This window comes from Syzygium oleosum, unplaced genomic scaffold (genome assembly GCF_021117445.2).
Source record: "Syzygium oleosum isolate NSW1041296 unplaced genomic scaffold, Sole_v2.1 Sole_v2.04, whole genome shotgun sequence".
In the NCBI taxonomy this organism is placed as follows: domain Eukaryota; kingdom Viridiplantae; phylum Streptophyta; class Magnoliopsida; order Myrtales; family Myrtaceae; genus Syzygium; species Syzygium oleosum.
The window spans coordinates 2,196,162-2,221,860 of NW_026607488.1; the positions used below are offsets into that span (position 1 = coordinate 2,196,162).

The following is a 25,699-nucleotide window of genomic DNA, read 5'->3' on the forward strand; positions in this document are numbered from 1 at the left end:
GGACGAATCGGTGGTGACGGGGCAGCAAGGCGACGGCCGGGACGATGGCGGCGACGTCTAGGTGTCGGGCGGTTCTGGGGCTGGCCGGACGACCGGACGACGGCCTGGGACTCGCCGGATGCGGCGGCGAGCCGAGCTCGCGCGCCGGGAGAGGAGGAAGGCAAGCTGCCGGCGAAGCTGCTGCGCTGCGGCGGCGCGACGACGGTGCGAGGAGGACGACGGCGTCGGCGGTTGCTTGGGAAGCGTCAAAGTGAGCTGGATGGGTGGTCGAGCAGCAGCCGGCGAGCAGAGCAGGAACGAAGCAGAACCAGGCGAGTTCGGGGAAGGAAGAAGAAGAAGAGAAAGAAAGAAGAAAAGAAAAAGAAAGAAGGAAAAGAAACGAAGAGAGAGAGAGAGAGCAGGTGGGAGTGGGTGAGCTGAGGGGACGTGGGCAGGGGGAGACGTGCGCGGAGAGGACATGCGCGGCAGAGGAGAGAGAGAGAGAGAGAGAGAGAGAGAGAGAAAGGGAGAGAGAGAGAGAATAAAAGAAAATATTTGAACATTCAAATATTAATCGCGATCCGATGGCCCAAATTAAAAACCGAAAGTGGTCTACGGGTCCAAAATAAGCCTCGCACATAAAAAGGGACAAAGGCCAAATTAATTAGACCAAATCATAACGAGGGAGGTCTACTAGTCCAAATTCGCACGTGGTCAAAAACTCCCATTTTTCCATCATTCCTGACAATCTCAACGCTGGTCACAACAATATTGACACCGTCCAATTTATTTTGTCCCGAAACTCCCGGAAATCGACTGCCAAGTTCGGGACCCAAATAACGGCCAAATTTGATCGAGTGCGATTCTAGCGAAATCTCTAATTTAAAATGATAACCGGGAGTGATCAGTTCCCGGGCGAGATTTTACTATAAGCACACTGACAAATTACGCGTTTTATAAATCCCAAAAATGGGCCGAAATTCGGGATGTCACAGAGGAACTGTATCACAAGAAAATACAAGGAACGGAGCCCAAAATCCATTTTATGGGCGTTATAAGGATGTAAATATGGGAAACAGCGACACCCAAAGATTTTTAAGAAGGAATAATTCGAAGGGTGATTATAAACCATTTGAAAGGGGGAGATGCGATTAGTGACCTTGGATGGCATCCGATTGATGAGGTAGATCGCCGTTTCAAATCCGTAGTGCCAGTATTGATGAGGGATAGAGCTATGAGCTAATAATGTCAAACCGGTTTCAACTATATGCCTATGACGACACTCAACCGCCCCTTGTTGTTCATGAGTATGAGGGGCGGAGATACAGTGAGCAATACCAATTTTTGAGAAAAAGGAAGGGAGGGCACGAAATTCCCCACCCCAGTCCATTTGAATGACTTTTATTTTTTGTGAAAATTGATGTTCAACAAGAGCTTGGAACGTATGAGAAACAGAGTAAAAATCCGACTTTACTTTAAGAGGATAAAACCAAATAAATTTGGTGCAATCATCAACAAAAATAATGAAATAGCGATGGCCATCAGTTGAAACAAAATGAGAGGGACCGCAAACATCACTACAAATTAAATCCAATGAAAATAAACTACAAGTTGGAGACAATCCTAAGGATTGATGACTAGCCTTGCCCAATTGATAAGATGTACATAACTGACTCAACCGTGTTGACTTACAAGGCAAATTATTCTCCTTGATCATAAACCGTAAGATACGCTCATGGGGATGGCCAAGACGTTGATGCCAGCTTTCCATGGAAGCCCGTTTCACAATACTGGTAGTAGGCATTGAAGATTGTTGCAGTATGGTGTAAAGACCACCACTACTTGGGCAAACTACTTTTTTAAAAGTTATATTCTAAGATTGAGCATATTTTGGTATTGAATGTTAAAAAGAATTGTTTGTGTCTGTGTAGATATTTTGAGAATCTATAGGCTGATAGTTTAAATTGATCAGACTATTCTATAAATAGATCTTTGATAACAAGGTAGGGAAACATAATGCATAGTAATTGTTTAAATACTTTGAGGAAATACATTCAGTACAGCATTGGCCCCGCTACAAACAACCAACTATAATGAAGACATAGATCCTCAAATCAAATTCGTCAATCACGTGATCGTGTCCAATAATTATGCCTCCCTCCTAAATGCTCTCGGGACGAAAGATGCTAGGTCCATAAGTGGATTTAACCATTTGGTATAGTAGGGGAAGCTGTAGTGCTGCGAATAAAGCCACGGGGATAGAGGTCAGCAAAGTAATGGGAATGAAAATCCACTCCGGTCTCTTATCCAGCACAATTGTGAGAGTTGCAGCAAAGGCCACCAGCATGAAAGCCAAGGAGAGGAAGAGAAAACAAAGGCCCATTATGATCTTCCTAGGCAAAGAGTGAAGAAAATCTTGCGCCTCATACCGCGAAGTTAAGATGGCTAGAAACAGCAAAATGGCTGTCACGGAGGAGAACAAACCTAATGCATCCGAAATTGCGAAAACCAGGAGGGAGTCATGTCCTAACAACAATGGGACCCCAGCATCGGTATTGCCTCCAGGCACAGTGAAAGCAGCAGCGAACAACACTGGCAATTAAAGTTGAGACGAGCATACATGAATTTGCTGTGTCCTTCACCCACTTCTCTCCACTATCAAGCAAATCTTTGTGCTTCTCCACAAATTTATTCCAATATGTTTTCCCCTCGTCGTAGTTGGATGTTACGAAAGGGATGCTCCAGCTTTCCACAGCCTAAGCATAAAACTCACAAATAGAAGTTTCAATAAGTGGACAAAGTATTGAAAATTTTCAACAAAAAACTGACTAGGGCACATCTCAAGGAGAATAAGACTTATACAACACTTAATGCGAAATTTCTTCAGAGCTTCGATGATGATTTGGTGCTTCATTTTAGTCAAATAATATATACATGGAAGGCACTACGTTTCTACTTTCTAATAAAATAAAGTTTGATCCAACTCCGGACCAGCGAGGTTGGTAACCAACCCTCACCGACCAACGGGCAAGGATGGCTAATTGCAAAAAAATTTAGAAAATAAAAGAAAAAACAAAAAAATCAGAAAATTTTAATAAAATATAAAATTGCGAAAATTCTCCACGTTAGCATTGGCTGGCCGTCGACGGTGCCACGTAGGGCCGCCGGTATCTACATCAGTGATTTCCAACCAAAATTGATCAGAAAGACTAAATTAACAAATTGTCAAAAGATTTAAAAATAAATTGGTATAATGAAAATGTTTAAGACTAAAATGGCGGCCGAATAAGAGGTTTAGGTTCTTTTAGAAAATTATCTTAATAAATATTAAGAATTGGTCAAGAAATTAGAGGATGAGTCTTTTAGTACTTTTACACGCTTTATTGTACCCTAACCATTGTATTTTGTTTCTAGAGTCATTTGAGTCGAGAGTCGATGGTTTTGAATTTTTTGTAACTAAACACTTGGATTAGAGTTTAGTTAACTCTGTATATCTTTGATAGATTCTATTAAGTGGTGAATTGCATACCTCGTATCTTGATGTGGATTCCTTAGGTAGTGAGCATCTACTCTTTATATGCCATATATTCTCAATTGAATTCCTTAGATGGTGAGCATTTATCCTATCATATGTCATGTATCTTGAGGGTATTCTTTAGGTGGTAAGCATTTCTATTATCGCACTTGTGTTAACCTCTAATCTCCGACCCCTTTCGTATGAGTTGGTGTCATAACCTCGGCTATGGCTGGTTGTCTTTATTGTGGACTCAATGGTGACCGTCGTGATGTCGAACTAGAAGATTTGAGTAGAAAAGTACAACAACTCCAAGAATAATCGGAGAAATTTCAATTGTTGTGACGTAATGATCCCCGTTACGACCCCAGACAAGAAGACAACAAAGAGGAGATTACCTCTTTCGTGATGTCTGTCCCAATGCAACTAGTGAAGAGGCTCTGTCGTGCCATTGATAAAGGAACGATGATTCTTACGATTTCGATGTCAAATTCGACATCTCGAAAGACTTCATCTATTGGCTTGAGAAATGTTGAAAGAAAAGAGGCACAATGTTTCTCCATTTGGGATGCTTTGTTCAACTATGGTACTTGCTTCATATTCATATTGAGTAAATTACTCAATCTATCATAAACCTATTGTATATACGTCAATTCAATCCTAAATTTTTTAATTTTATCAATTTAGTCATAAACTTTTGCACGAAATTCCAATGTAATCCTTTCGATCAATTTTCGTTGGAAATCGCTAACATGGTAGTCTAGTCATTGCTTGTCGTCCTATGCAGCACAGTGTCACGTCAGTAATTTCAGACGAAAATTGACTGTGAGAACTACATTGAAATTTCACACAAACGTTTAAAAATTTAAAATGACATCCATACATTAACTGATTAGATAATTTCCTTATTCATATTTTTCAAGTGTCAATTTATGTTAGGATTATATGTATTTTGCATTCTTCTGAAATCTGCAAATCTGTTCTTCTTCTTATTTCTTTGATTGATTGATGTATTTGGGAGTTTATCATGGTCTTTGTCATCATGATTCATACACTATAACTAACCCTATCAATCTTTTTATTTATCCCTTATCATTTTCTCATTAATTTGTAGAGCACATATTCGTTTTGTTTCTATAAAGAAAATTATATATAAGTGAATATATCGTATGTAAAAAAACTACATGAAGAAAATTCAATTTCGAGCGTCCAACGGATGGTAATCGAGTGCATTGCTAATTGGGAGTTATGTCTTCATATTACATAATTGATTGTTCAAAAGTAAATCAAATAACATGCTCTATGAATGGATAGTTACATAATAGGAAAAGGCAACTCAACCCCCCAAGGTTGGTGCAATTGGTTAGAAGCAGGAGATATTCAACTTAGAAATTGAAATTCAACGTTTCAAATCTCACCAACTGTTTTGAATTAGAGTTAGCTACACATGCCAAATGTTTGAATTTAATCCGTTTGTGAGGTTATAAGGGTCTTCCATCGGTGGTCTGCAGTGGAGGCTGATGATGCCCATGCGAGGGCCACTCGAGCCTCCTCGAGTGGTGGCGAGCTACGTTGTTGCCACCATTAAGCAACCAAACCTTGTCAGCGGTCCGGCGAGCATCGTTGCACTCGAAGTGACCCCACGAGGGTCCCCAAACCTTGCCAGTGACAAAGGGGGCGGCCCTTTCTTGTTCCTCTTTGATGATCACTTGCTCTGTACTTTTTTGACCTTTATCATTTAAACTCTAGCTTTTTATTTTTAGTTTTTGTGATGTGGTGCCTATTTGCGCCATATCAGTGCCACTTGTGAAAATTATTTAAAAAATAATAAAAAAATCCAATAAATTTTCTATATATAAAAATTGATGGAGCTAATGAAAAGACTAACGTGAAGGACAAAAACAATCTTTAGGACTTATTAAGCATGAATTCAAAGTTTTAGGTCTCAAGTGCGGGATTGACACAAATTTTAGGACTCTTGTTGCATGTAATTGTCCCAACTTTTTTTTTCATGACAGGGAATTCAAAGTTGAAACGAAATAAAGGTAAATGGGGAAAAGTGTCAAAAAGTTTTAAACTTTTTGTATTTGTGCCAATTTAGTCATAAACATTTTTTTTGTGCCAATTCAATTCTAAACATTTTGTATTGGTGTCAATTTAGTCCTAAACCTTTTTTTTGTGTCAATTCGGTCATAAACCTTTTACATTTGTGCCAATTCAGTCCTAAACCTTTTGTCTTTGTGCCAATTCAGTCCTTCCGATCAATTTTGGCTAGATTTTGCTAGCGTGGATGCCAGCCGGCCGGCAGCCAATCACCAGCACAAACGTGGACAACTTTAATAAGATGTTAATATTTTTTTGAATTTTTTATTTCTATTTTTCTTTTCTTTTTTTTCCCTCCCCTCCCTCCTTCCTCCAGCCTGTCGCCGAACCAGCAACCGGCCAGAGGCCAGAGGTCGACAAGGCTCGCCTTCGCCGGTGACAGCGACGGCGAAGGCGAGCCTCGCCATGGCTAAGCAAGGCTGGACCTCGCCGGCCTCTGGCTAGTCGCCGATCAGGCGATCGGCCGGAGGAAAGAGGTAAGGGAGGTAAAAAATAATAATAAATAAATAAATAATTGAAAAAAAATATTAAAATATTATTAAAGTTGTCCACATCAGCGCCGGTGACTGGCTGCCGGCCAGCCGGCATCCACGTCAGCAAAATCCGGCCAAAATTGACCGGAAGGACTGAATTGACACAAATTGATCGGAAGGACTGAATTGGCACAAAGACAAAAGGTTTAGGACTGAATTGGCATCAATGCAAAAGATTTAGGACTGAATTGGCACCAATGCAAAAGGTTTAGGACTAAATTGGCACTAATGCAAAAATTTTAAGACTGAATTGGGACCAAAAAAAGGTTTAGGACTAAATTGGCACATATGCAAAACGTTTAGGATTGAATTAGCAACAAAAAAAAGGTTTAGGACTGTTAAATATGTCTTGAATTTTATGTACTCGGTCCGGTCCATCACTCGACCCGACATTTTTTTTGTGCGACCCAAAAGTGGAGAAAAATTGAGATTTAGTTCGTGATGATAGGCCCAACCCGAAGCAAACGAACAAATGTCTCGAGGGGTTCGGGGGCGTAACCCGTGAGGAAATTTTTTGGTGAGCCCTATTTATACTGCGGCTAGGTTTTTTCATTGATTAAAAAAGAGAGATTTTCGTTTTGGGAGAGATTTGTGAGCCGTGAGGTTTTGTTAAGTCGTTTTTTCGACTTCTAAAAACTGTACCCCCTTTGATTATAGTGGAATTTTGTTTTGCCTCGCCTGTGGACGTAGATCACCTTGTAATCGAATCACGTAAATTCTTATGTTATGTATTTGTTTTTCCGCGTTTGTTTCGAACAACTGGTATCAGAGCCTAGTTCGATTCTAGGGTTCTTTGAGATGACATCTTTGAAGTTTCAGATCTCATCTTTTGACAGACAGAACAACTTCGGATAATAGAGAATAAAGATGAAGGCTTTATTGAGGTGAGAGGGTACGATTAGGACGCTGGACGGAAAATATCCAGACAATATGACCTCGACTGAGATTGAAGAGATGGACGAGAAGGCGCATAGCGAGATCCAATTGTCTCTAGATGACAAGGTTTTGTGAGAAGTCGCCGATGAGGAAACAACGGCCGGTCTCTGGAAGAAACTGAAAAGTCTCTACATGAAGAAATCTCTAACATCAAGACTTTAATTGAAGCAGCATCTTTATACCCTAAAGATGCGTGAAGGTACGTCTGTTCAGGAACACTTGGATGAGTTTAATAAAATTGTTTTGGATACGAAAAATCTAGATATTAAACTCGAGGATGAAGATCAAGCTTTGATCGTGTTATGTTCACTACCTGCCTCATACGAGAATTTTGTGAACTCGATGCTTTATGGATGTGAATCCATAACTTTGGAGGATGTTAAAGCATATTTGAATTCTGCAGAGCTGAGAACAAAATTGAATGAGAATACCAGTGAAAACAAAGTAGATGGTTTGTTTGTGAGAGGCAGGACCAAGAGAAGGGATAAAGCTTTCCGAGGGAAATCTGTTGGTCGTTCAAAATCTAGGCCACTTGGAGATAAGATGAACGTTGAGTGCTACTATTGTCACAAAAAAGGACATTACAAGTCAGATTGTCCTTCGCTCAAGAAAAAGGATAAGCAGCATGGTCAAAGACAAGATTCGGCGAATGTTGCAACGAAAATGAGTCTAATGTGTCAGACAGTGTTCTTACGGCATGCTCTGCTGTTAATTTCTCCAATGATGTTTGGATAATGGATTCGGGAGCATCATATCACATGTGCCCAAATAGGGAATGGTTCACCACATACGAGCCATTGAATGGTGGATCAGTCTTGATGGGGAATGATGCTGTATGCAAAGTCGTGGGTATTGGTACTGTTCGGATTAAGTGCCACGACAAAGCAGTGAGAACCTTGACTGAAGTAAGACATATACCAGATTTAAAGAGAAACCTTATCTCGTTGAGCAATTTGGATTTCATTGGGTGTGTGTACTCAGGTGGAGGTGGAGTTCTCAAAGTTTTAAAAGGCAATCTGGTTGTGATGAAAGGAAGCAAGGTGAATCACTTGTATCATTTGCAGGGTAGCACAGTTATGGGTCCTTCAAGTGGCACATGCAATTTAGTTTCTGATAATGATAGAACGTAATTGTGGCATATGCGTTTAGGCCACATGAGTGAGCGTAGCATGATAGTTTTGAGTAAACGTGGTTTACTTTATGGGGAGCAGACGACCTCGCTAGATTTCTGTGAGCATTGTGTTCTTGGCAAGCAATGCAGAGTCAGATTTAGTACAGGGATGCATTTGACAAAGAGCACACTCGACTATATCCATTCCGATTTATGGGGACCAGCATAGGTTCCATCTAAGGGTGGTGCTCTTTACTTTGTGACGTTCATTGACAATTATTCTAGGAAGGTTTGGGTTTACTTTCTGAAAAGAAAAAAGTGATGTGTTTGAAACCTTCAAGAAGTGGAAAGCCCTTGTTGAGAATCAGACAGGGAAGAAGATCAAATGTCTTAGGACCGATAATGGTCTTGAGTTCTGTGGTGGCGATTTTAATGAATTCTGTGCAGATGCAGGTATAGTTCGACCCCGTACAGTTAGGCACACTCCACAGCAAAATGGAGTGGCAGAACATATGAACAGAACTCTATTGGAGAGAGCAAGATGCATGCTTTCTAATGCTGGCATGGAAAAAGATTTTTGGGCTGAAACTGTTAGCACGGCTTGTTATCTGGTTAATCATTCTCCTTCAACAGCAATAGAATGCAAGGCTCTTTTTGAGATGTGGTTAGGTAAGCCTTGTGATTATTCTAATCTAAAGGTTTTTGGATGCCCTGTTTATTATCATGTTAAGGATGGTAAGTTAGAACCTAGAGCAAAGAAATGTATTTTTGTTGGGTATGCTGATGGGGTGAAAGGTTATCGTTTATGGTGTCAAGAACCTAACTCACCTAAGTTCATTATTAGTAGGGATGTTACATTTAATGAAATGCATATGCTTGATCAAAGGAAAGATGTTGATGAGTCTGCAGGAAAACATGAGAGTGATATGAATGAGGTGGAGGTTCAGGTGGAGCTTCCAGAAAAGACCTCTCAGAATGATTTGAACGAGCAAATTGCTCCTGTTGATTCAAGTTCAAATGAGGAAGCTGTAGATGAGGTGGAGTAGCCATACTCTATTTCTACTGGTAGAGAAAGGAGGCAAACCCGGCCTCCTCAGAAATATGGGTTCTCTAATCTGGTGGTTTATGCTCTTACTACGACAGCAGAAGATATGAATATTCAGGAACCTTCTACCTATACAGAAGCTGTTAGTTGCACAGAATCAGAGAAATGGGCTGTTGCTATGGTTGAGGAACTTGAATCACTTCGCAAGAACCAGACTTGGGACTTGGTGCAGTTGCCTAAGGGAAAAAGAACCATTGGGTGTAAATGGGTCTTCAAGAAAAAGAAAGGAATTCCAGGTATTGAAAATGCTAGATGCAAGGCCCGGCTCGTAGCTAAAGGCTACAATCAGAAGGAGGGAATTGATTATGATGAAGTTTTTTTCCCTGTGGTAAAACACACTTCCATTCGTGTGTTGCTGGCTATAGTTGCTCAATTTGACTTAGAGCTTGAGCAACTTCATGTGAAGACTGCTTTTTTGCATGGCGAGCTTGAGGAAACTATTTATATGGCCTAGCCCGAGGGCTACTATGTAGAAGGCAAGGAAGATCATGTTTGTAGATTGAAGAAATCCTTGTATGGTCTGAAGCAGTTACTAAGACAGTGGTATAAGAGATTCGACAACTTTATGATATGGAGCAGTTATCATAAGAGCAACTATGATAGTTGTGTCTACTTCGGGAAGGGTTCATATGGATCCTTTGTCTATCTTCTCTTATACGTGGATGACATGCTCATTGCTGCAAAAAAAACATGTCAGATGTGTTGATCTTGAAGAAACGGCTCAGTGAGGAGTTCAAGATGAAAGATCCGGTAACTATCAAGAAGATTTTAGGAATGGAGATTCAGAGGGACAGGAAAGAGGGAAGTTATATCTCTCGCAGAGGAGTTATATTGAGAAGGTACTTGAGAGGTTTGGCATGCAAAACACTAAGCCCGTCAGTACACCGTTGGCATCCCATTTTAGACTCTCAGCTCTAAATTCACCTCAATCAAAGGTTGAGGAGGCTACGATGTCTCGTGTCCCATACTCCAGTACAGTTGGTAGCATTATGTATGCTATGGTATGCACTCGTCCCGACATTGCGCAGGCAGTTAGTGTGGTTAGTAGATATATGGCGCATCCTGAAAAAGTCCATTGGCAGGTAGTGAAATATATACTTAGGTATCTTAGAGGCTACGCAGAGTTGGGCCTAGTATTTGATAGAAACAGTTTCAACGGTACCTCAGTTGTGGGATTTGTGGATTCCGATTTTGCAGGTGATCTCGATAAGAGAAGATCTTTGACTGGCTATCTTTTCACACTATCTAGTTCGGCTATTAGTTGGAGGTCAACCTTATAGTCGACAGTTGCTTTGTCTACTATAGAGGCAGAGTATATGGCAGCAGCAGAAGCAGTGAAAGAAGGTATTTGGTTAAGGAATCTTGTTCAGGAACTTGGGCTCCAGCAGGACGACAATTCAGTTGTCTTTTGTGACAATCAGAGTGCTATATACTTGATTAGAAATCAAGCATATCATGAGAGGACTAAGCACATCGATGTCAGATATCACTTTATTCGAGAGGAAGTTGCTAAGAGAAATATGACGGTAAAGAAAATTGGTACAGCTTACAATCCTACTGATATGTTGACCAAGCCAATCCCCGCCAACAAGTTTAAGCATTGCTTGAACTTGATTGGCATGCTTGGTTGAGTTTGCCCCTTCTAGGGCTTTGGTGGCAAGGTAAATGAAAGTTCTACATTTGTTTTTGAAGTGGATATGTTCTTTCGTTGTAGCCCTTGTTTCCTACACCGAGTTAGCTCACGTAGGCTTAGGGATGCTGAGAGAATGTGTTCGGCTTCTTGACTGTTTTATTTTGGGAAATTCAAGCCAAGGTGGAGATTGTTAAATATGTCTTGAATTTTATGTACTCGGTCCGGTTCATCACCCGACCCGACATATCTTTTGCGCGACCCAAAAGTGGAGAAAAATTGAGATTTAGTTCGTGACGCGAAGGGTTGGGCCGATAGGCCCAACCCGGAGCAAGCGAACAAATCTCTATGGCGGTCCGCCCAAGCTGGAGCAAGCGAACAAATGTCTCGAGAGATTCAGGGGTGTAACCCCTGAGGAAATTTTATTGGGAGCCCTATTTATACTACGGCTAGGTTTTTTCATTGATTAAAAAAGACAGATTTTCGTTTTGGGAGAGATTTGTGAGCCGTGAGGTTTTGTTAAGTCGTTTTTTCGACTTCTAAAAACTGTACTCTCTTTGATTATAGTGAAATCTTATTTTGCCTCGCCCGTGGACGTGGATCACATTGTGATCGAACCACGTAAATCTTTATGTTCTGTATTTGTTTTTCCGCGTTTGTTTCGAACAATGACTAAATTGACACCAATGCCAAAGGTTTTAGACTTTTTTAACACTTTTCCCAAGGTAAATGTATAGAGTAAAAGCTTCATGATGTCATTTTTTTTAGTAGACAATGGTTTGCATGAATAAAAATTTAGTTAATAGCTATAATAACTAATGAGAAAATGTTCTTGAATTCGTAGCTAATCAAATGAAAATAGTGGCCATAAATGAACTTAGCTAATCTTTTGATTGAAAAAGAAAAGATCCATGTCATACTGTTTAAAATCATTATCCATCTACTTACATTCAATTAGATTGGAACTACACTATAATCTTAAATGCAAAATATGATACAATGGAACTAGCAAATCTATCGTGAAAATATAAGCAATATTGATTTATTTATTTTTTGGGCTCCAAATTAATATACGTGGGTTATACATGAAATGATCTGTACAATAATCCCCTATGCATGGTGGCAGACATCTACGCAAAGAGTTGGTCGATTTTAAGAAAGAGTCACCTGGATTAGATTATGTGGTGGATCATAGTTGTATTAGTAAAATTGCAATTTAATTGATCAGTTTCAATAAGTTTTTAGTGCCCCAATTTCTCTAATTAGTCTCCCTTGTTTTCTGTAAATTGTTCTAAGGATGTAGTGTTGTTTCTCAGCTCACTTTAGTAATTTATGTTTAGCATGTAGAATTTATTTTTATGTACTAACAAAGTGTTGGCTTAGCTGGCAAATGAGTTTTTTCTTCTAATTGTGATCTTGGATTTAAGTCATATTGGAAGCATTTTAAGAATAAAGTCCTGAAAGCACCAAATCGTTGTGGGGCAGTCCGCCCTTAAAATCACCCACAAAGGTGGACCTCGTGGTGCGCAAGAGCTAGGCCAAATATTGCCGAACTGCCATAAAAAAATTGTTCTATGTATTTTTTCAAGACTATTCAAATAAAGTTATAGCAATCATATTTTAAGAAATTTGTCAAGAAGATACTATGAGAATTATCATTAAGCGCGATTATTAAATATATGAAAGGAAAGATACTTACCTTGTACCACTGGAGTTCTCTTTGCAATTGAAAAGCTGTTCCCGCCACGTTAGTTGTCGCATCGAAACTAGGGTAGTACTCTCTTGCTGCGTACTCTGCTACTGCCTCCATCATCTCCGTCGATTCTTCCGCTGTGGGCCCTGGAACTAATGATAACTTATTGGTTGAGCTTACCTTCAAAAAGAGTCTAAGAGTCCTTTCTTGGCGGTCCTGCACAGCCCGTGTCGTCAACCTACGACCATCAGGTGGAATCCAACAAAGCTCCGGGAAAAACCGAATACATAGCTTCAAGATTTCGCTGATTCCCCTGTCTGTAGCTTCTCCCAACACGTCTTTTTCTCCGAAAAATTCCTTGATCTCGGTAGATTTCCAACGAGAGATCGCAATGCAAACTTGTTTTGCCAACTCGATTGCCATCTCGTGTCTCCGCTTCACCTCGTGAATCCTCTTGATTGTAGGAACTACAAAATGTAAAAAAAGAAAATGAAAACGAAAAACTAAGAGGCGACGATTGGATTTACTTTAAGAAAAAAACAGTAGTCCAGCTTTGCATCCCAATTTTTTTGCTATCAGACTCAACAGTTTACTAATTGTCGTATTTTCACACAAAAGTCCCTACCACATTTAGAGCTTGGGTTGGCGGGTGATTGGGGAAAGCGATCTCATTCTTTTCAATTTTTTTCACTCTTTTAGAAAAAGCTATTTTGATCTTTTTTTCTCCTTTGGGATTCAGTCCTCGAATGCAAAATGTGAGTTTTAGTAATTACCGATGCAAAGTACAAGAAAAGGTATATAATCATTTTTGGCATTTTCCAAGAAAATATTTATATCATCATGTCTGGATGAAAAGAATAATTGGATGTGAAGAAAGTAGAAGTGATTAGAGGGTAACTGAAGAAAGTGATCTTCCTTGAAGTTCAAACGAGGTTTTATAATGTTAAGAGAATATAATTATAACTTAACCTGATAGAACAGCCCTGAAAATAATCACGCTAATGGCATCTGTCCAGCTAGAGTTAATCCCAGTAGTCTTTGCAAATATAAAATTATTTTAGGTAATATTCTTCAAATATGCATAGCAGCTAGTAATAAAAAAATCATATTAATTGTGCAAACATTGTATAGTTAGTTATGCTCAGCAAAAGAGCAACAAAATTTTCTTTCTCCATTCTGTCTCTAACAAAGTCAAAACCTTCACATCAGGTCACATAATGGTACGTGAGGTTCGAGTTTATTTGTTACACCTAAATGACATAGTGAGTAAATTTGACTCTATTCTAAAATAACAATAGCTTCTAATTTTATAAAAATACGCAACGACACTATACTTCTGTTTCCTTTTTGTTCTTTGACAAAAATAAAAGAATAGGGACAAGGCCAAAGGGTATTTGGGATGCATACAAAAGTTGGGTGAAGATCACAAATGCAAAAGTTAGTGAATAAGTTTTGGGAACTGTAGGAACTTTTTTTTGTGGTCAGGTGATGTTTTGGCTAATTTTTCTCCCATATCAGCCTGATGTATTCAGATTATTTTCTGGAGTGCTTCCAACAAATCTTACATATAGAATTATAAGAAGAGGAGAAAACTCCTTTATTATCTAACTAATAGCTCGTTGGTATGGGATAATATAACTTGGGGTGGAACTCTGGGATGCACAATTTTGTTGAGAGCCCCGAAATTCGCCGCCACTGAAATATTCCTCTATTCCAAGCCCTCCCAAACAAATTATTTTGAGTTTTCCTACCTGCTCCTACTCCTATTCCTTTTTAAAGTTGCCAAATAAAAGCGTAAATTTACTATGTTAAATGCGATTCAAATATAAACCCATCCCATCAATGACGCTAGGGGCTTGGCCCCGGTCCCATGCCCAATTCATGAACGCTCTCAACGTATCCTTTCATTTTGTGTTGAGATATAATAGTAGTCAAAGAAAATAATATTTAGGCTTTAAGCACTTCACCCGTAACGGAGCAAACAAATACATATGGGTTCATTGTTCTTATTTTTTCCAAAAAGATTCTCATGCTTGATGGAGATGATGAGGCAAACATGATTTCACCAATCAAGATTGAAGGAGACTAACCACTGGGATTTGCCCTAGTGGCCACCCTTTCTACTTGGGAAGAGGGAGGTGGGGAGTTCGATTCCCCACCTTCTCATGGGGGCTAGGTGTGGGGACATTTAATTTCAAATGTAGGTTTCGATTCCTACGCCCTACAAATAGGCAGGGCAAAAGTTTGAGAGTGAGTTGAGAATTAGAATATAACAAACAAATAAAAAAGAAAAAAAAGAGTGAAGGAGAATTCCTAGGTATACGTAACTCTTATTCCATATTATCTGCTTAGATCATTTAGCCATAAGCTAGAAATTCATATTTTAATTTGCAGTTCCAAGTATTCTTCTTTTACTTTTTTTTTTTTACAATTTCGCGACTCTTTCTATTAGAATTCGGTGAATATTTGAAATCTTTCCAAATATAAAATGTTAACCTAGAAAATCATATTTAACTTTGTTTGAGTTTGAATAACTTTTTGAAGAATTTTTATTAGCTCTATTGATGGTGTAAAGAATAAGTCACATATTCACTATTGGATGGTTAGTAGTGGAAAAATTTAATTACAAAACTAACTTCAAACATACATCTCACCCATACATCTCACCCATCCAATGAAAATTGTGAACGGTTGTTTCGTACATGCAACGGGCCCAACACAAATTCTTTCCAAATTACGGCAAAGAATTAAGTAGGATCTTATTTCTACAAACAAAAGAAGTGGAAAACAAACAAGCCATAGACTTAGGTAGCGCATGATAACCATTCTGGTTCTGTCCAGAACTGATTTTCTATTCCCAAAAATAGCTTTGGACCAGAAACCCGTTTGATAACGCAATTCCATTTTTTTATTTCTGAAACAACTTTTTGTTCCAGAACCGATTCTGAACCAGAAATCATAACAAAAAAAAAGTAGGTTTTCTATTTCTAGACCAAAAATAAGAATCATTTCTAAGAGAACTCTTTCTTCAAAACACATGTTCATCTAAAAGTCACGATCTTAGAGGTGGGAAAAAAAAGCAAAAAATCAAAAATTTGAAAACTTCACAGAATGGTTTAAAATCTGTGACTACCCACTTTGAGCGAAATTTAAAATTTTTTAGATGTCGAAAAAAATCAAAAAAATCAAAATTTCAAAATTTCACAAAATGGCTTAGAATACCTATAGCCACCCACTTTGAGCGAAATTTAATTTTTTTTAGATGCCAAAAATAATAAAAAATAATCAAAAAATCTAAAATTTAAAAACTTCACAAAATGTCTTAGAATACCTGTGGCCACCCAATTTGAGCGAAATTTAATTTTTTTTAGCTGCAGTAAAAAATTAAAAAAAGCAAAAAATAAAAAATTTCAAAACTTCACAGAATGGCTTAGAATACCTGTGGCCATCCACTTTGAGCGAAATTTAAATTTTTTTAGGTGCCGAAAAAAATAAAAAAATAAAAAATTTCAAAACCTCACAAAATGGCTTAAAATACCTGTGGCCACCCACTTTGAGCGAAATTTAATTTTTTTTAGATGCCAAAAAAAAATAAAAATAAGCAAAAAAGCAAAAATTTCAAAACTTCACAGAATGGCTTAAAATACCTGTGGCCACCCACTTTGAGCGAAATTTTATTTTTTTTAGGTGCCTAAAAAAATAAAAAAAGCAAAAAATCAAAAATTTTAAAACTTCACAGAATGGCTTTGAATACATGTGGCAATCCACTTTGAGTGAAATTTAAATTTTTTTAGGTGCCGAAAAAAATTAAAAAATAAAAAATTTCAAAACTTCACAGAATTTCTTAGAATACCTATGGCCATCCACTTTGAGCAAAATTTAATTTTTTTTAGGTGCTGGAAAAAAATAAAAATAAGCAAAAAAGCAAAAATTTCAAAACTTCACAGAATGGCTTAGAATACCTGTGGCCACCAACTTTGAATGAAATTTTATTTTTTTTAGGTGCCGAAAAAAAGAAAAAAAAGCAAAAAATCAAAAATTTCAAAACTTCACAGAATGGCTTAGAATATATGTGGCCATCCACTTTGAGTGAAATTTAATTTTCTTTAGGTGCCGAAAAAAAAATTAAAAAATCAAAAATACCATTTGAGCACCTAAAAAAAATTAAATTTCACTCAAAGTGGGTGGCTAGAGGCATTCTAAGTCATTCTGTGAAGTTTTAAAAATTTTTATTTTTTATATTTTTATTTTTTTTTCGGCGCCTAAAAAATTTAAATTTCACTCAAAGTGGGTGGCCACAGATATTCTAAGTCATTTTGTGAATTTTTGAAATTTTTGATTTTTTGCTTTTTTTTTCACCTCAAAAAATTAAAATTTCACTCAAAGTTGGTGGCCACAGGTATTCTAAACTTTTCTGTGAAGTTTTAAAATTTTTGAGTTTTTGAATTTTTTTGGCCACCTTAAAAAATTTAAATTTCACTCAAAGTGGGTGGTCACATGTATTCTAAACTATTCTGTGAAGTTTTGAAATTTTTGATTTTTTTATTTTTTTGGGCATCTAAAAAATTTTAAATTTCACTAAAAATGGGTGGCCACAGGTATTTTAAGACATTCTATGAAGTTTTGAAATTTTTGATTTTTTGATTTTTTTTGAAAAAATTCAACAAATTTCCTATTTTCCTGAAATCTGAATTTTTTTTTATTTTTTGGAAATTGTGATGAATTTTTCTAGAATTTTTCAATTTTTTTTGGATTTTTTGAATTTTTTTGAGATTTTTAGGAATTTTTTGGATTTTCTAATTATTTTTATTCCATTTCTAAAAAAATAGATTTTTGTTCCTGGAAATAGAATTTTGTGTTGTTTATCAAACGGGTTTTTGTTTCAGGAAATAAAAATTTTGTGCTGTTATCAAACGGATTTCTGTTCCAGAAATAGAAATTTTTTATCATTATTAAACGGGTTTCTTTTTTGAGAAACTCATCCTGGAACCAGAAATAGAAAAATCTATTTCTGTTTCAGGAACTCATTCTGGAACAGAATGATTATCATTCGCTACCTTATAGTTGGAGAGAGAGGGACAGAGATAGAGACGGTATCCTGATAACATGGAAGCGTACCTATGATTTTGATGGCATTCCAAAGTGACCTTGTAAGACATTGAAGTGCTACAATCAAGTTACAAAGAAATCCAGTCACTGAATATGAAATTATTGCAGGACCTCGTAATTTGTTCCTTACATTGTTCAGTCAATTAAAGCTACAAGATACTTATGCACTTGGTTGAATCATATGTAGTTCCCAAGGTATAGCTGATCCATAAAGTAGTTTGATTTCATGCCATTATTCAAGTAAAACTAGTTCAAGGAACCAGAGTATATCCTACAAATAAACAATCATTTCCGGTTTCTTTTGCTAGCACGGAGGGAATCAATCTAAGAAAATTGAGTTAAAGTTCAAAATCATGAAAGGTCCTAAGATAATGCCAGACAGCAAAAATGCATACCCACCCGGATCAGAATTTTTATCTGTTGGTTTGTAGTTCAAGTCCACCGGAATACCTTCAGTCCAAAAACAAAAGAGCAGGAGATGAGCCAGGTATGGTCATCCGAAGGGAATCGGTACTAAAGGGACGAGAGTGGAGAAAGTACGGACATTTGTATATCAATAATTCCAAAACACTCAGCCTAGTTCCGCTGGGAAAGTCAGACTGCCTCCTCGTCAACGCGTCCAGTATAGAATAGCGTCCATCATCTTCTATGCTTTTCATGGTAATTAAGTAGGGGTACTTGCCGACTAAATAAAGGGTGATATCTGTCCGAATTCACCAGCAATGTTGATCAAGAAAATAAGCTAGGTCTAGAATGAAGGAAAAAACTGATGGAATTGAGATAAAGAACGATGGTGATCTTACCATGATGACCAGCGTAGGTGAGATATAAAATGGTGTCAATCGCAGAGGGACGGCTGAAGGGATAACTTGGCCTATCGTTTTTTGTATTTTCAGCCAGGAACCAGGCAATCTCCTTATGCATAGAAGCTTCCAGAGCAGATATTTGCAAAGGAACACGTCCTTTGTTATCTGTAAGTTGCGTCAACTTATCATTACTTTTAACTAATGCCTTGACCATCCTTACCCTTCCACACAGGACAGCAATGTGGAGGGCTGTGCGGCCATCAGAATCAACCATTTCAAGCTCTTCCGGATATGGAGACAAGAGCTCAACCAGGTTCTCAACAAATTGGTCTTGTGCACTCAAAGCGGCTATATGAAGCACTGTTTCTGATCTGCTTGTTATTTTGGCCTTCTTTGAAGCAGGATCTTGTTCGAAAAATCTTTTAGCAGATTCCCAATCGCCCCTGAATGCAGCTTGCAACAATGGTCGGTAATAGGGTTCATCCACTTGTATTCCTGCGATGGATGCGAACTTTTCAGGCCATTAAGTTAATACTTTTTTTTTTTCGACCAAAAAAAAAAAGTTAATACTTTTTCCTTGCAAACATCGAGTAGTGTCCCAGAAAAGAACAATCTCATCAAGATCCGCCCCAAATATTAATTTCACAATTAAATAACTCTTTCAGGGGATAATGCACCTGGTGATCCAACGCTTTCAGGAGGATCTTCAATAACTGTAGAAGAAAGAGTGAGCACAAAGCCCTTCTCATAATGAATTTTTTTTCCTCTTTTTCCAAGCCAAGGTCAGGGTTATGTTTTTTTTTTTTTGGGTAAGGAGGTCAGGGTTATGTTTGTTCAATGATAATGCAAAGAAAAAAGAACCTTAAGAAAATACAAGTTCAGCATATTTAAAGACCAAAGTGCTTATACCATCTTTTTTCTCGGTTGGAAAATACAAGGTCAGGGTTCTGTTTGAAGCAGAATCTTGTTCGAAAAATCTTTTAGAAGACTGGCAATCGCCCCTGAATGCAGCTTGCAACAATGGTGGGTTACAGGGTCCATCCTCTATGTTTTCCGATATTTCTGCAATGGATGCAAACTTTTCAGTCCATTTTGTTAGTACTTTTTCCTTGCAGACATTGAGAAGTGTCCCAGAAAAGAACAATGTCATCAAGATCCGCCCCACGTACTAATTTCACAATGAAATAACTCTTTTGAGCGATACCGCACCTGGGGCACCTCTGGATTGAGAAGGAGCTGATCCAACGGTTATATGAACATCTTTGACAAACGTAGAAGAAAGAGTTAGCACAAAGTCCTCATACTGATTATTTCTCTCTGTTTCCTAGCCATGGTCACGGCTATGTTCGATGATAAAGCAAAGAAAAAGAACCATGAGAATATACAAATTCCAGAACATTTTAAGACCAAATCACTTGTACCGTAATTTTTCTCGATGGAACTTGAACATCTTCTGGTGGTTCAGCAGGATTAGAGTTCCCATGTTGTTCGCTTGGTTGCGTCGCCATTGGGTTGCCCTCCCGGTTACAGTCTTTCAACAACCAAGTAAACGGAGAATGCAATAGACTTTTGACTTTCCTAGAAAGTAGAAGCTGTGATGTCAATCGGCTTAGAAGGGCCTCTTATAACGAAGCTCGGGTTTTCGACCACTTGCCGAATAATGCCTTGAACCTTGCTTGTTTTTATATTTATTTATTCACTAATGTATCTGTTATAACATAGCATGTGGTTCTCGTACGGTCTCTGTCTCATGCCTCATGTGGTTGTTATGTTGACTTCAATATTTGTTACTTGTCGAGCCGCCGTGGCTGGTGGTTTCTGTTCACAATAAGCATGGGAAATTGCGAAAATTGTTAATTAAATGTATCTGTATCATCCTCAACCCAATTCTGATGTATTTCATTCCGGTATTATTTTATGGATGGCATTTTATCATTTACATGTTGATCTTAACTTTTCAATAATCTTTACAGCAGCTAAGTAATTGTTCTGATTTTATGCGTATTTAACTCATCGTGTCCTCTGAAAATGAATTATGAAATAGATTTCTAAATGCGTACCCAACATAATTTTGGTTTATCCCCATTTGATATTATAAGGATTCATCTATTGGTTAAGAATAGAATCAGGGAGGATGCACATGTTTATATTGTTTTGTCTAGATGGGAATTATTTATGTTTGTCTTGTTATTTACACATGATACATGGAATATCTCGGCCCATGAGCTTGGTAAATACAAATAGTGTCGTTGGACATCAATGCTTATGCTTTTCTCGAAAAGTAAAAGTCACATAATTTTTTTGAGGATAATGTACTAAAAGTCCTAAAACTTATCACGAAAGTACAATTGAGTAAAAAAACTTTCAAAAAGTACAATCAGGTCTCAAAACTTATCAAGAAAGTGCAATCGAATCCTAAAAATTTTAAAAAGTGCAATCAAGTCCTAAAACTTGTCATAAAAGTTCAATTAAATCATAAAACTTTAAAAAAGTGTAATCAATGAAATGACTTAATTGAACCAATTTGACAAGTTTTAGGACTTGATTACACTTTTTGAAAAATTTATTACTCAATTACACTTTTGTGATTAGTTTTAGGACTTACTTACACTTTTTGAAAGTTTTAAGATTCAATTGCACTTTTGTGACAAGTTTTAAGACTTTTAATGCACTTATCTCATTTTTATTTTATTTTTTTGCTTTCCGTGAGACTTTTTGAATGGACCAATTAAAGCAATGAGTCAGGTTGCATTTGGGTGGTCGTAATGGATCTAACCAAAATAGACTCATTTAACTCATTTTTATGTTGAAGATCCATACTTGATTGGATCCAAATTAAACCCATACCTAACCTAACCCAACTCAAACTCTAATCATTAGCAATATTCCTCCTTAAATTTGGAAACATTGAAAGCAACGAGAATATTTTATTGTTTCACTACAAAAAAACATAGATTTTGCCACGGAAATTTACGACGGGAATTTTTCGTCCCTAATTTGCGACGAAATTTGCGACGGAATTTGCCACGAAATAAAAATTCGTAAAAAAAAATCCGTTGGAAATTTGCGACGGATCTATTTTCCGTCGCAAAATCCGTCTCAAATTTGCGACGTATCTATTTTCCGTCGCAAATTTGCGACGGATTCCAAAAATTGTATTGCATTTTCCAAAAATTTGCGACGGAAACAAAATCCGTCGCAAATTTTTGCGACGGAAACAAAGTCCGTCGCAAATTTTTGCGACGGAAAAAGAATCCGCCGCAAATTTGCGACGAAAACAAAATCTGTCGCAAATTTTGTGACGGAAACAAAATCCGTCGCAAAATTTGCGACGGAAAAAGAATCCGTCGTAAATTTACGACGGAAAAAAAAATTCGTCGCAAATTTACGACGGAAACAAAATATGTTCGTCGCTAAAATTTGCGACGAAATATAAAATTCGTCGCAAATTTAATTAAAAAAAGAGCGCCCCAAAGCCCCGCCCTCACCGCCAATTTCTCGCTTCTGCTTCTTCCCTCTCCCCCACACCCCCAAACCTCTCGCGACTCCTCGGCCATGGCCTCCGGAGCCCTAGAGGCCGCGGAGCCCAAAGGGGCGGCGGCTCCTCCCCCGTCGAGGGCAAGGAGGTGGTGGTCGGCGGCGACGGATCGGAAGCAGAGGATCAACATCGACGACGTGCTCTCGGCCTCCGGTACGCGCGCGCGGTCTTCCACCAGATGCGCCGACCCAATTGCTTTTCTTGGAACTCCATCATTATGGCTCTTGCCGAGAGCGACGACGACACCACAAAGTTGGAAGCTCTGGCTCTGTTCCGCGAGATGGTCCGGGGTGGCCACGTGGAGCCCAACGGGTTCACATTCCCTCCGGTGTTGAAGGCTTGTGCGAGGTTGGGGATGGTGAAGGAAGGGAGGCAGGTTCATGGGATGGTTGCTAAGTGTGGTCTGGATGGTGACGAGTTTGTTCTTAGTAACCTTGTCAGAATGTATGTGCTCTGCGGTGTCATGGAAGATGCTTACGTTTTGTTTGATGAGAGAATTGTTCGGAGTGGTGGAGTGGGGAAGAAGATGAATCTCAGGAGGCAAGAGGGGGACGTGGTTTTGTGGAATGTGATGGTCGATGGGTATGTTAGAATGGGGGATCTTAAAGCTGCTCGGGAGCTGTTCGATAAAATGCCTCAGAGAAGTGTTGTGTCGTGGAATGGGTGACTTTGGGTGTGTTTTTGAGATTGGCCCTGTTTTTAGGGCAGAAAACTCCTTCACACATAGGCATTTGTGTGAATTTACTGGCCTTGATGTTGAAATGGAGATTAAGAAGCACTATTGTGAGGTTGGATTGGATACTTTTTCATTTAACTGAATTTTCAGTTTAGCTTAACGAACTAAACGTTTATGTGCAGGTAATGGACATTGTGGACAAGTTGTTCGTTACAATGTTCGACTCATTGAATGCGAGTTGCAAGAAAGAACTTGAAGCTATTGGAAGACAATACCCCTTTGAACCTTTAAAGGTTATACTATGATCTTTTTTTTTTCTTTTTTGCAATCTGATTACATAAATAGTGCAACTCATGGGCAGTAACTTTTAATTGCAGTACTTGAGAAAGACCTTGTGGCTTACTTTTCAAGAAGATGTTCAAATGCTCAAGGTGAGGAAAAAATTTTCGGCAGCTAAATAGTTGCCCATAAAAAAAAAGGGAACAAATAGAGTAGCAACATATCGGTTCATTGGCACTTCTATATCATGGCTGTAAAAGTAGGACAATGAGTTCTCTTGCTGATTTTTTGTTTGTTGCTTTTAAATGAAACTGATTGTTTGTGGTAGCACTCCTCTTACCTGATGATTTGTTCTGTTGGAAGAGGAACCGCAAGAAAGTGATATTTACAACTATATGCCGTGCACGTGTACATTGGGGGCTGATTTGTTCTTGGCTTTTGTTGCTTTAGCTTGATTTTGTTGTTTGATCTGATTCAGGGCTGATTTTGTTGGTTGTTTTGATATTCGCGAAAATGGAGGATCTCGTGGCTTTGTTTGAGCCCATTGCATTGTCTCCGTCGGAGTCTTCGATAATATTGCTACTCCTGGTTTTCTCATGTTTGCTTTAAGCTGGTTTGGTTTTGTTGTCTCTGTTTTTTCTCTCTTTTGACTGTTCTCCTTTCGGCTCTACTATAGCTCATAGCATCTGAATATATTTTACTCGTATTCTTGCAATGCAAAGGAAAAGAGGCAATAGATTCTAAGAAGCAAATGTGATTTGGTATGCCTATATTGGCATATTGTATTGGGCTACATAGCTTAGCTGGGTCAAAGCTGATGTGATTGGTTCCATCTTTTTCCTCTCCTTGCTTTTAGTCGTGGGGCTTGGGTTTTTGAGGATGGGAATGAATGGGGCAATCAAGAGTCCAAAACCCCTCTTTTGTCTTCTGGTCTTGGGGGTTGCACCAGGTGTTATTTGCTTTTTTAGAAAATACCCTGTGGGAGAATTATGGCTTCATTCAAAATGATTGATTATTTGAATGCAGTGATACCTGCTTAGAATCATGCATTTGTGGAAAGTCATGTGTATTGTTCTTTGCACGTTGCGGGTGCTGGAAGCACTCCACTTCATTATGCTGTTTGTGGTGGAAGTGTGCAGTGTTGTCAGGTATTTTGTGGTAGCTAAAAGATAAATAGCATCCAATATCATTCTTTATTTTGTTCATGTCACTTACATAAATGTTTTTTTTGTGGTGGAAGTGTGCAGTTGTGGACAGTGAACCAATTGGGAACACCTACGTTGCACCTTTGTTTCTTTACTTCTATTAGATTTATCACTGAAAGTGAACTTCAACATTTTTCCTCTATATTTCATTTACCTTCGTTGCTTTACTTAATTAAGATTGCTTGCTTCACAATCATTATGTATCCTTTAGAAGCTGAATATATTAACATTTAATGTGGACACAATGTCACTAATTTTGTGTCTAATTCCAGACAATTTGTGTTTTGTAGAAGAATAGCTTTGAGCAATTCTGCATAAGTTATGCAAATGAGAGGTTGCAACAACATTTCAACCGGCATTTGTTAAAACTGGAGCAGGAAGTGAGCATCTCACATGGACCGTGTCTTTAGTTTTGTTTAGTATTTTATATGATGGGGATTGTCGCTAAAAGCAGGATATTCTTTTTTGATTCAAATCTATCGTCATTATTTATTGTGAAAGATTATTGTGCAAGATTATTTATTCTCTCATTATGTGTACTATAAAAAAAATATTTATGTCAATTCTTGTGGAAAATGTAGATGAATGTATTTCATTTTCATATTATTATAATATTTTGATGTTATTAATTACTTAATCAATGTTAAATATAAATTCCAAAAATTAATTTTGCTTTTAATTAGGTTTAAAATCAAAAAATAAAATAAATTATTTTATCGTACGATCACAAATTACAAAAGTTCGTTGCAAAAATAAAATTTCGTCGCTAATTTTGTCCCTAAACGATAATCGTCGCAGAGTTCGTCGCTAAAGAATTAATAAAAAATCGTCGCTAAATTCGATCATAAATAATGTTGATGGCAAATGTAAAAAAATTTGGTGGCAAATTAGCGACAAATTTTGCCATGAATAAGTTCGCTGCAAATTACTGACCAAAAATTTTTTTTTGGCAAATTAGCGACGAATTTTGCGACGAATATAGTTCGCGGCAAATTAGCGACGAATTTTGCGATGAATAATTAGCGACAAAATTTACGACGAATTTTGCGACTAAATTTGTGACGAAATTTGCGACTAAATTTGTGACGAAATTTGCGTCGATATTTGCGACGGATTTTGCGACGAATTTTGCGACTAATTTTGCTACGAATTATTTACGACGAATTTTGCGACGAACTTTGCGACGGATAGTGTTCGTGGCTAATTTGCGACGAATTTTTTTTCCGTCGCAAAAATTTGTGACGACCTAGTAGCGACGGAATTTTTTCCATCGCTAAATTTGTCGCAAAAATGATTTGCGACGGATTTTTGCGATTTTTTCATCGCAAAATCCGTCGCAAAAAACATGTTTTTTTGTAGTGTTTATAATTTTAATTCCAAAACATTTTCCATTATATTCACGATAAATCATCGTCGAATTTATTTTGTGAACTATTTTCATCCTCGAATGAAATGAGAAATTTCAGATATTAAGTGAATCAT

At 37.9% G+C, this 25,699-nt stretch overlaps 2 protein-coding genes, 1 long non-coding RNA gene and 1 pseudogene across 6 annotated transcripts; 2 read left to right on the forward strand and 2 right to left on the reverse strand.

Moving 5' to 3' along the window:
- Window positions 1–1,934: 1,934 nt before the first annotated feature.
- LOC115688178 (uncharacterized) lies at window positions 1,935–20,195 on the reverse strand (annotated as a pseudogene).
- LOC130137951 (uncharacterized) lies at window positions 4,709–5,589 on the reverse strand. Its single transcript, XR_008816394.1, has 2 exons — window positions 5,152–5,589; window positions 4,709–5,091 (listed from the first exon to the last, which is right to left on the reverse strand). It is a non-coding gene; the product is annotated as an uncharacterized LOC130137951 (long non-coding RNA).
- A 2,079-nt stretch (window positions 20,196–22,274) lies between the features above and the next one.
- On the forward strand, window positions 22,275–22,724 carry LOC130137974 (pentatricopeptide repeat-containing protein At5g48910-like). The gene has a single exon (XM_056310732.1). It carries the CDS (start codon window positions 22,275–22,277, stop codon window positions 22,722–22,724), a length of 450 nt encoding a protein of 149 aa, XP_056166707.1.
- A 1-nt stretch (window position 22,725) lies between these two features.
- Window positions 22,726–24,677, forward strand: LOC115688198 (aspartate--tRNA ligase 2, cytoplasmic-like). Of its 4 annotated transcripts, XR_008816438.1 has the most exons (5): window positions 22,726–22,845; window positions 22,916–23,026; window positions 23,111–23,164; window positions 23,689–24,160; window positions 24,508–24,585. XR_008816438.1 is itself a non-coding variant. In XM_030613967.2 (4 exons), exons 1-4 carry the CDS (start codon window positions 22,819–22,821, stop codon window positions 24,625–24,627), a joined length of 312 nt encoding a protein of 103 aa, XP_030469827.2. In that variant the 5' UTR covers window positions 22,726–22,818; the 3' UTR covers window positions 24,628–24,657. The 4 variants fall into 4 exon arrangements, 2 of the variants coding, with proteins under 2 accessions (XP_030469827.2, XP_056166829.1); XM_030613967.2 differs by lacking the exon at window positions 23,689–24,160 and having other exon boundaries at window positions 24,508–24,657; XM_056310854.1 differs by lacking the exons at window positions 23,111–23,164; window positions 23,689–24,160 and having other exon boundaries at window positions 24,552–24,677.
- The last annotated feature ends 1,022 nt before the right edge of the window (window positions 24,678–25,699 follow it).

What these genes read in the sequence shown, in the direction of transcription:
- LOC130137974 (XM_056310732.1), top strand. Translation starts at nt 22,275, where the DNA reads ATGGCTCTTGCCGAGAGCGACGACGACACCACAAAGTTGGAAGCTCTG.
- LOC115688198 (XM_030613967.2), top strand. Translation starts at nt 22,819, where the DNA reads ATGGAGATTAAGAAGCACTATTGTGAG. An exon ending in ACCCCTTTGAACCTTTAAAG is followed by an intron (nt 23,027 to 23,110) that starts GTTATACTATGA and finishes TTTTAATTGCAG; the next exon opens with TACTTGAGAAAGACCTTGTG. An exon ending in AAGATGTTCAAATGCTCAAG is followed by an intron (nt 23,165 to 24,507) that starts GTGAGGAAAAAA and finishes TGTGTTTTGTAG; the next exon opens with AAGAATAGCTTTGAGCAATT.